The following is a 9,951-nucleotide window of genomic DNA, read 5'->3' as shown; positions in this document are numbered from 1 at the left end:
TTCCTCATTAGCATTTAGAAAATTCACAGTTAATAAAGTGCTATGCAATCTATTTCTGGGAGTCCTTATTATCCCTTTCTGTTTATTTAGCATATCCTTTAGAGTTCAATTTGATCTTTCTATGACTGCTTGTCCTGTAGGATTGTGTGGTATACCTGTAATATGCTTTATATTGTAATAAGAAAAAAAAAACTGTTTCATTTTATCAGAGACACATGCTGGAGCATGGTTAGTTTTAATTTGCCAGGTGGTTCACAACCACCTGTAACGTCCAGCTCCAGGGGATCTGGGGACACACACACACACACACACACACACACACACACACACACACACACACACTTGACAATCTCCCCTGCCTAGACAAAATCTCCTTGGCTCTGACATGCATCATTTTATAACAGCCTCTTTCTTGTAATGACGTGGAGCCCTGAGGACTCTAAATCCTGGGAGTTTCTCAAAAGGGTTTTTGTGATAAGGACCATAGCGGTGCCTACATGGACCAAAGCAAGAGAACTTTCTAGAATGAGGGTAAGTGTTTTTGTTTTACCCAGGTCACCCATTGCCTTGCATATGTCAACACCACCACCCTGGCACTTTCAGGGCCTATACGTATCAATGAATGCAACTTTTTGGGCTGTCCCTTATCTGTTTTCAGCTTAAAGCAGACACAGAATGCCTGTGTTCCTTGGGGTTAGATGAGCAAGGATGCACTAGATCAGCCTGACAGAGGCCATGGCCACACGAAGGGAATGGCTCACCTAGATGCTCATTACCACCATGCTCTCCTACCACAGAAACCATCCCTGTGCCCACCAACAGCTGGACCTCCAAGACCCAGCTGGAGAGACCTTCTCACAAGACTTAGAAGGGGAGCTTGGACAGTTCTCCTAGGAAGGTAGAGATGTTTATGTATTGCTCACCTGAAGCACAGATTCTTGCCCTTTTCTGAAAGTCCCTCTGGGACCCATTGACTAGGAAATGTGCCCCCCTCCACCTCCTGGCAGAAAATCAGGGCTTGCTTGGAAGGGAGTGGGCTGCAGGAGCTATGAGTCTTGCAGAGTGGGGTGTGGGCTCTTGCATACTCATTGAGCATCCATGGCTGTGCAAACGGGCAAGAGGTGATACCCACAAAGCATGGCCCAGTCTCCCTCACCTTCTTCCCTCAAGATGGGCCATGGGAGGCACCTTGGGATTTCTGGCCCCGTTGTTAATCACCTGGTTGTGGTCCTCTTGCTCCACTCACATAGTTCAAGGCCCAACCTTGCCAGTTCTTTGTTGCTCTGAATATTTGACACCAGTGAGAGACAGCAAATGTCAGACAGAAGCAGCGGCAGGTGGCACCCTCTAGTGTCGCAGCTCTCGGGTGGCTTCAGGTAGCCAGACCCTTCAGTCCTTCGAGCACTGTAGCTTTTTTCAGCCTGTAAAGCAAGGATTCCTCAGCTCTCGGTAACGGGCAGTGTTACAGCTCCCAGCCCTGGGGTGTCTTAGGCCCTTGGTTCTACAGTCTTGACAGCTCTTGGGAACGTTTCAAGTGCCCACAGCCTGCGGTAATTCCTGACTCTTTCCAGCGTCCTGTCCTTAGGCCGCTGCTCTCCACCCTTTCTGCCTCCACTCCTCTTGTTTTGGACCTGCCCCATCCCTCAAATAGTTCAGGGCCGCCCGTTACTATGGCCCCCGTCGCGGCTGTTGAGTCAGGACGCAGTGGCTGCTGCAGGCTACCACTCATCCACGGTGCTGCTTCGCAGGTGCCCATGCAGCCAGAGGCTCTGACGTCTTTGCAGCTTGGCCTGACCACTGCTTGGCAGCACTCACTGCCCGCTTCTGAAGCTTGGCATGCCAGCTCCGCTGCTCCGTTGTCTCTCCTGCTCCTTTGTGAGTGTGTGACTTAGCTCAGCCCGCACCGAACATAGGCAAGACCAGTCAAGCCGAACACTGGGGCATATGCCCGTAATGCCGGCACTTGAGAAGTGGAGGCAAGATGATCAAGAATTCATGGTCATCTTGGGCTACATGAAGCCTTGTCTCAGACAAACTTACAAACAAAACCAAAAATTACACTCTAGGACAGGTTTTTTTTATTGGGCCCAATGCTGCAGTACCAGGGTAGGCAGCAAAGGAGGCCGTGTGTCAGATAGCTCATCAGACCGGATATGGGGTGTCTCATCCCAGTCATAGCAAGCTTGTTATGCAAACAAAGTTTGTGTTGGCACCAATCACAGTATCGCTTCCTTTCTCCCATTCATAACAGTCCCTCTGCAAGGCCACCAGGGCACGTGGGCCACCTCTGGCCTGAGTAGAAATGATCGTGAAGTCACCTGGAGTTCCCCAAGATGAAGCACCAATAGTTTGGGACAGTCTTGGATGGGGCTGAAGCTCGGGAGCTAGAGCGAGAAAGGGCTCAACAGTGTGGAATATGTAAGGTTGTTGGATTGACAGCTCTTTGGGGGAGCAAGAGAGAGTCAACAGCACTGGAGTCATATTGCCCCATCCCTATTTACAGGAAAATGGATCAACAGAAAGGTTGATTCTAAGTCAAAGAACCTGTCATTGACATTAACTGTGAGTAGTTTCGATGATTGGTTTATAATGCTTGACACCTGCCAGGTACCCGGGGACAGTTGGGCTCCCTTCCTCTCTCAGGACCACATCAGCCCAGGGCAGAGAGATGGCAGAGCTGCCTACGCGGGGAAATGGCAGCCAGTGGGAGTCTGCCCTCCTGATTGCCTGGGAGGCTGAGCTCTTCCAGCCTCCCCTCCACTGCCACCAACGCACCTGTGCCGGAGGCAGTGGGAGCCAGAGTCCTGCGACACACCTGTAGGAGCCATGCAGACATTTCCAGGACACGTCTCACCACCACCTCCCACAGCCAGTCTCCAGCTGGGATGGGAACACATCTGACCCTGTGTGCTTGAACCACTGTATCCTCAAAGCCCAAAACATTGTTCTCTCTCAGGACCCCTCAACTGTCACTCAGGGGCTGACTTCTTAAGTACCCCCTCATTCAGCTTCTTCTCCTGGAGATTTGGAGCCACATCCCTACATTCAGTGACATCCTCCAGGTGGGGTGGCTGGCTCTGCCGCAGGCCCGTACTGCATGCCATGCAGATGGCTTGTGAGGAGCCAAACTCCCTCAAACATAAACACTGAGGCCAGACAGGATGTGAAGACAGGGCTCTGAGTTCTTCCGCCCCCCCAGCTTAGAGAGACAGAGCAAGGGCTCAGATTCTCTCATGGTCTCAGCAGGCTGGCCCGGGTCCAGGGACCTGATGGCCAAACCCTGCCGGTCCCAACTTCCCCTGTTGCTTTCTGGCCCAGCTACACATCACTTCAAGAGGGTTCTGCAGCCAGCTCTCGGATGTGAACAGTTATGTGGGGGCCTTTGGCTGCCTTCCAACAGGACACAGGATGTGTGTGGACAGGCTGTCCACAGAGCTGTCAATCACAGAACAGATAGGGGCATAAGGGAGTGAGCTGCAGGCCAAGGCGTCCACCAGAGATCATGGTAGTCCTGCTAGTGCTGGGCCTGGTGCTGAGTCTTGCTGCTGCGCAGTTCAACCGGGAAACTATTTCTCAGAAGAACTACAACATGGCCAAGGTGGGCCAAGGCTTCTGGGGCTAGGCTGGGCTTCATGAAGAGCACCTGCCCTCCCTTGACTGGGTGGGGCGCTTGACCTGGAAACAGGGAGTCTGGGCCATGAGAGCCCCTCCCAGCCCCAGCCACGGTAGCAGCCAGAGGGTGCAGAAGGAGCCCCGGGAGGAATCAGGCAGAGGGAGGGCTGGGAGGGCAAAAGGAGGTCCCAGCTTGGAGCGAATGTTCAGGGACTCACCCAGGAGTGTGGCCCCGAGGGCCAAGCAGCCCCAGGGCTGTTACAGGATTCCCATCACTCAGCTTTTCCTTCCAGATTTCCGGGATCTGGTACTCGATTTTCATGGCCTCAGATAACATGACACGCATTGAAGAAAAAGGAGACCTGAGGATCTTCATGCGGAACATCAATCCCTTAAAGAACGGCAGCCTGAAGTTTGACTTCTTTTTCATGTGTGTATTGCCACCCCCGCCCCTCAAGTTGAAACTAGGGGAGACTGTGTTCCCAGGCCCCACAGGAACTTCATACACTCACACACCTGCCCACTGGACCAGCTCTTCCCCGGGAATCATCATGATGGGATCAGGGGGTGCCCTGGCCTGTTGCTGGGTTCTGTGCTCCTCCCCGTGAGAAAAGCTGAAAGGCCCCTTCTGAGATGGGGTGGTTATGGAAAACAAGGTACTAGACTTGGGGGTTCGATGACCTCCTGTCATGACCCCGACAGGGGGAAGGGGCTGGTGCTTGCTCTGAGTTCCTCCCCTCACGGTCCTCCAGGGTGCAAGGAGAATGTGTAGCTGTGACCATGGTCTGTGAAAAGACAGAGAAGGATGGGGAGTTCACCGTGGCCTGTAAGTGGAATCCCTGTTCCTCCTGCTCTGACAGCCAGGAATCTTTTCTGCTAAGGCCTTGCCCACTCTGGTGAGCACTCACCCCAACCCTAAAGCAAGAGCACCCCAGCCTAGGGGGATCTCAAGGGTCCCCAGCCTGGCCCTCTCTCTGGATATCACTAGCCTGGGACTACCAGAGAGGCAGAGTACTATGCTGAGGCTTGTGGAAGCAGCACACAAAGGCCCGTCTTCAGGCAGACAGGTAGGGCCATGGCACCCTGTTACCCCCACTTTCATGCCACAGTCTCCTCCTGAGCCAGCACTGGGCATCCAGACTCCTACTTCTTCCAATGCCTACTTAACGTTAGCTACATGAGTCGGATGGCACTCACCCCAGCAGTGAAGGTAGGGTATCCCGGTGCCGGGGCAGAGGGTGTGTTCAGTTCTATCTCTGTGCAGATGAGGGAGAAAACAGGGTGCTGCTCACGGAGACTGACTACAGAATGTATATCACCTTCTACATGCAGAACATCAAGAATGGGACCAAGACCCATGTGCTGGCGCTCTATGGTAACCTGACTCCTGTCTGCTCGGGAATCCCAGCCACTGGTGGTGGTGGGGGGGTCCTCCCATGGGCCCTAGACACGTGATGGAATGGTACCTTGGGACCCTTCCCCAACACAAAGTCCCAAATTTGTTCCCAGGACGCCTCCCAGTGCTTAACAGTTCTTACCTGAAAAGATTTGTAAACATCTGCAAAAAATACAGGCTGAATTCACAAAATATCATCGACTTGACCAACAAAGGTAGGTTCCCTGATCTGGCCCAGAAGGGGTCCAGAGAAGGCAGCATTGTGGCTTGGTGTGCCTGGCACAGATGCCTTGAGGGTTGGGGTGGGGTCAGGGGGAGGCTCAGCAAGCCATCTGACATTCTCTTGTCTCTCCAGATCCATGCTTCTCTAGACGATAGAAGAGCTACTCAGGCCTTCTGGTATGTGAATTTCCATCTGAAGGCAGGACATGGCAGCCCAGGGCGCTGGGAGCTGGGCAGGGTAGCGTAGAGCCAGTGTCGGAAGCTGGGGGGTCCATCCCAGAGTGACCATGAGCCCACACTCTGCCTGTTACTGGGTTGTCCTGCAAAAGCAAAGGAGCACACAGCTCTTTGTAGAAGACTGTGTGTGACATATTCCCAGAATCAGGGTTGTAGTGGGGCTTTATGTTGTGTGAGTAGAGCAGGAAACCTGGCCCTGTGGAACTGCCCTGGATGCTGTGTTCAGAAAAGTGTAGCATGTGGGGTTTACTGTCTTGCAACTTTCCAGCCCAGAGCCCAGAGATCCAGGCAATGCGGAGCCAGCACTGGGCATCCTGGTCCTGATGCTAGCCTGTGGTCACATCTCCCTACTCCTCTGCCTCTGTCTTCACACGACCTTCTGTGTCTGCATCTCCTCCTCCATCATTAGATTTAAGCCACCCAGGCATCCCAACTGATCTCACCCGATGTCTGGAGACTCTTGCCAATAAAGTCCCTCCTTTGGTCTCGGCATGAAGACAGGCATGTGTTTGGGGATGTGGCATTTGGCACTTCGAGGTCCTTTCTTGGGAATGGGCCTCCATGGTAGTAAAGACCACCCTCAGAGCATCCCAGAGACTGGCACCAGCGTCACCTCTTAAAGGATCCTGCACACAGGCCCTGAGGCTCTACGGAGACAGAGGGCCTGTAAGGCCTGACAGTTTCAGGGGGGCTGAGCCCTGACTGACCAGCTCTGGGACTGGACTCCCAGGGGGATCAGTGATAGCAGCCCAGCTAGGGTAGGAGTCCGTTCCACGTGTTGGTGAACACGTGGCGGTGGTGTGGGCTGACAGTGACCCTAGTGGGCGTGTAGCAGAGAGATGTAAATGCTGTACCCACGCAGGCGGCTCTGCATAGATGCTCTCAGCAGCTTCATTCATGACCACGGCCTGCAACAGGTGACAGACTGCAGCAAGCCAGGTCTCGGGTCAGCGGAAGGAGAACAGTGGCAAAACAGCAGCAAAGGGGGCAGAAGAGAGGACACAGTCAGGGACCAGGATGAAGTGTGGCTGCAAGGGGCAGCAAGATGGCCCCAGCTGTGCTGAGCAGTCACCGAAGGACAGAGGTGGTGGATGCACAGCCCTACACAACTGATAAAATGCTCAGCATCTAACACACACATGCACACACACTCTCACATGCACACACATTCTCACATGCACACACACTCACATGCATACACACTCACACACACACAGGCATACAGGAACATGCACATGCTCATGTGCTCACACATACACTTGCTCACTCATATGCATATGTGTGCAATGCGTGCATATATACAGGATCACTCACATATACACACATATCCATGCTCATATGCTCACATATGTATACTCACATACACGTATGCCCGCATGCACATGTGCATACAGACACATGCACACATAGTCACACATACTCACATATTCACACAGGTAGAAATGCTCATATATACGTACACCCATGCTCACTCATGTATATACATACATGTGCACATGAACACACACAGGATACATACTCACTCACATATGCACAACACGTTTGTGCATGCACACACATTCACATACTCTTACTCATTGCACACACTCACCCCTCAGTCACAGGAAACAGGAAAAACCTCTCAGGGCAGGATTGACCGACCTGTGTCTTGTGGGACTTGATCTTGGTGCTGACAAGGGTTACCATGGGGGTGGCTGGGCAATCCTGGGGACCACTCTGATTTCCCCAATCCTCTCCAAATAAAAAGTTAAAACCAGAATATATTTGTCCTCTGACTCAACTAACATCCCCTCATCTGTGGTGCGCCTTGGCCTGGCTTCCCAACACCTGGCCCAGGCTTTATCATCAGCCTCAGTTTTGCCTCTTTGCTGGTAGCCCAGGCTCCTCCCAGGCCTCCAAGACCCCCGGGACAAGGACCACACTTCATGGCACATTCCGCTGAAGGAGCAGCAGGCTCTGGCCTCTCCCCAGCCCTGTCTGAGTGAGGAGTGTCTGCACTGAAAGACGCTGGTGGGGCAGACCTGGCTGGTGTTAGCTTTCACGGTGCTCTGTGGTGTAGGACTGCCCTGGAGCCACACTGCTGAGTCACATTAGTGATTGCTGGGATAGGAGCCCCCAAGGCTACTTCAAGTTATAGCTTGGGCATCAGTCTGTCCCTGGAGCACTCCAGCTGTGGAGCAGGGGGGCAGGCGGAGCTTGATAGCCTTCTGAAGGACTTGCCAGCAGACAGAATGGCTCTGTGGGGTGAGTGGAAGGTACCTGGCACTCCCAGGCAGCCCAGCTTCCGGATCCTTCAGTGCAGGGTGCTGAACCACAGCTGGGACAGATGTGCAGGAAGCCTTTGTTACTTTTCTTGTACCTGCAGCAAAATCAGCCGAAGAAAGGGTGGGTTTATCGGGGCTCACAAGAGCACGGCTCCTTGTGGTGGGGAAGGAGTGACGGGGGGGGGGGGGTCCCTGTCACACTGCACCCGCACTCAGGAAGCAGAGAGCAGTGAGCTGGGGTGCTCGTCGCCCTTGCTCTTTTTTATTCGGTCTGGGACCCAGCCCACGGAACGGTGCCATGGATATGTAGGGTGAGTCTTCCATCTCAAGGAACTCCATCAAGAAACTCCCTCACAGGCATGTTCAAATGCTGTTTTCCAGATTATAGATCCTGTAAATTGACAATATTGACCATTACAATTGGGGATCAGAATAATGGCTGTCCTGAAGAATGGTAGAAAGTAGAGGACTAGCACATGCAGAGACTTGCAGACCACTGAGACACCTGTGTCCCCTCCTAGAGCAGCATGGAGGAGATGAGCCCATAGCCAAGTGTCTCCAGGTCTGCACATCCTAGGACTGCTCCTGCCCTACGGGTTCTCACCCCACAGCCTTCCAGTGGGGAAGGAAACAGGACAAGAATATCTCTGCATGCCCCACACCACTGGCCTCCTAAGAATTTCACTGAGGTAGAAGACCCTTGAATTTTAGTTGGATTTATTTCACATCCTCTGATGAGCATATATGTTACCAACAAGTCCAAGTGGTTGCTACCTCCTGCTCACTTGGTCCAATCAGCATACATTGTCATCAACATAGTGGAACAATGTGATATTTTATGGAAAAGACAGACGATCAAAATCCCTGGGGAGTTAATATATCCTTGAGGTAAAACTGTAAAGGTATACTGCTGGCCTTGCTAACTGAAAGCAAATTGCTTCTGGTGGTCCTTATGGACTGGTACTGAGAAAAAGGCATTTGCTAGATCAATAGCTGTATACCATGTACTAGGAGATATGTTAATTTGCTGAAGTAAGGACACCACATCTGGTACAGCAGCTGTAATTGGAGTCACTATTTGATTGAGTTTTCCATAGTCAACTGTCATTCTTCACGATCCATTTGTCTTCTGCACTGGCCAGATGGGAGAGTCAAAGGGAGATGTGTTGGGAACCACCACCCCTGCATCTGTCAAGTCCTTGATGGCACTCATTTCTGCAGTTCCTCCAGGGATGTGATACTGTTTTTGATTCACTATTTTCCCTACAAGAGGCAACTCTAAAAGCTTCCATTTAGTCTTTCCAACCATAACAGCCCTCACTCCACAGGTCAGGGAACCAATGTGAGAATTCTGCTAACTCTAAGTATATCTATCCCAGTTATACATTCCAGGACTAGAGAAATAACCACAGGACGAGTTTGGGGACCCACTGGACCTACTGTGAGTCAGACTTCAGCCAGAACTCCATTAGTCAATCACTTGGTCTCTATAAGCCCCTACTTTAACTGGAGGGCCACAGTGTTTCTTGGGATCTACTAGGGTCAGTGTCAATTCAGAACCAGTATCCAAAGACCCTGGAAAATCTGATTGTTTCCTTTCCTTTAGTGTACTTTACCCTTGTAAAGTCTGTAGGTCCCTCTGAGGAAGGACTGGGGAAAGGCTGACAGTAGGTATTTTATCAAGGTCCTTCCTCAGGGGAACCTGGCTGATCCTTCACTCAAGGGGTTCTGGGTCTGCAAACTGGCTCAAGTCTGGAAATTGGTTTCACAGGCTGAGTTCTATCTTTTGCCATGATCTGATGTGGCCTTTCTTTCATTTGTTTGAGAATTTTTCTGCTTAGATATATGAAATAAAAACACTGTAGGCTTCTTATCTGTTCCATGCCTGGAAACACCATGACTGATTAGCCAGTACCAAAGGTCCATATGAATCACGCCACCATAAAACTCACTTTGCCTGTGCTGCCCATTGTGGGTCAGGCCACTGTGGACATTGCTTTGTCTATGCTACCCATCATGATAATCACCTTGCCTTTGGAGATTCGCCGTTGCAACCCGGCCCCTGCGACTTCAAGGTCCAGCTAAACCCACTGCATTGATTCATCCACCTGAGCAGCATCTCCAACTTTGAGGTTGACGTAAGGAAAAGGAAGACAACAAAGCTCTTCCGGCATGTGGGTGCCCATCTCACCATTGTGCATCTTATCGGATTTGTGGTGG

General features: G+C 51.8%; 1 protein-coding gene across 1 annotated transcript; it reads left to right on the top strand.

Annotated features, from left to right (window-relative positions):
• The first annotated feature begins 3,502 nt into the window (after nt 1–3,502).
• On the top strand, nt 3,503–5,386 carry Lcn9 (lipocalin 9). Its single transcript, XM_052722407.1, has 6 exons — nt 3,503–3,598; nt 3,906–4,042; nt 4,365–4,438; nt 4,877–4,987; nt 5,122–5,223; nt 5,364–5,386. Exons 1-6 carry the CDS (start codon nt 3,503–3,505, stop codon nt 5,384–5,386), a joined length of 543 nt encoding a protein of 180 aa, XP_052578367.1.
• Nucleotides 5,387–9,951: the final 4,565 nt, after the last annotated feature.

Source organism: Peromyscus californicus, unplaced genomic scaffold, assembly GCF_007827085.1.
Source record: "Peromyscus californicus insignis strain IS unplaced genomic scaffold, ASM782708v3 Scaffold_7__1_contigs__length_154581171, whole genome shotgun sequence".
Lineage (NCBI taxonomy): Eukaryota > Metazoa > Chordata > Mammalia > Rodentia > Cricetidae > Peromyscus > Peromyscus californicus.
The sequence above is the reverse complement of the archived record's forward strand: the minus strand, read 5'-3'. Positions and strand labels throughout refer to the sequence as shown.

Excerpts from the sequence above, each read along its gene's own strand:
- Lcn9 (XM_052722407.1), top strand. The coding sequence starts at position 3,503 with ATGGTAGTCCTGCTAGTGCTGGGCCTGGTGCTGAGTCTTGCTGCTGCG. Across the intron at positions 3,599-3,905 it reads AGAACTACAACATGGCCAAG|ATTTCCGGGATCTGGTACTC; the intron begins GTGGGCCAAGGC and ends TTTTCCTTCCAG. Across the intron at positions 4,439-4,876 it reads TGGGGAGTTCACCGTGGCCT|ATGAGGGAGAAAACAGGGTG; the intron begins GTAAGTGGAATC and ends ATCTCTGTGCAG.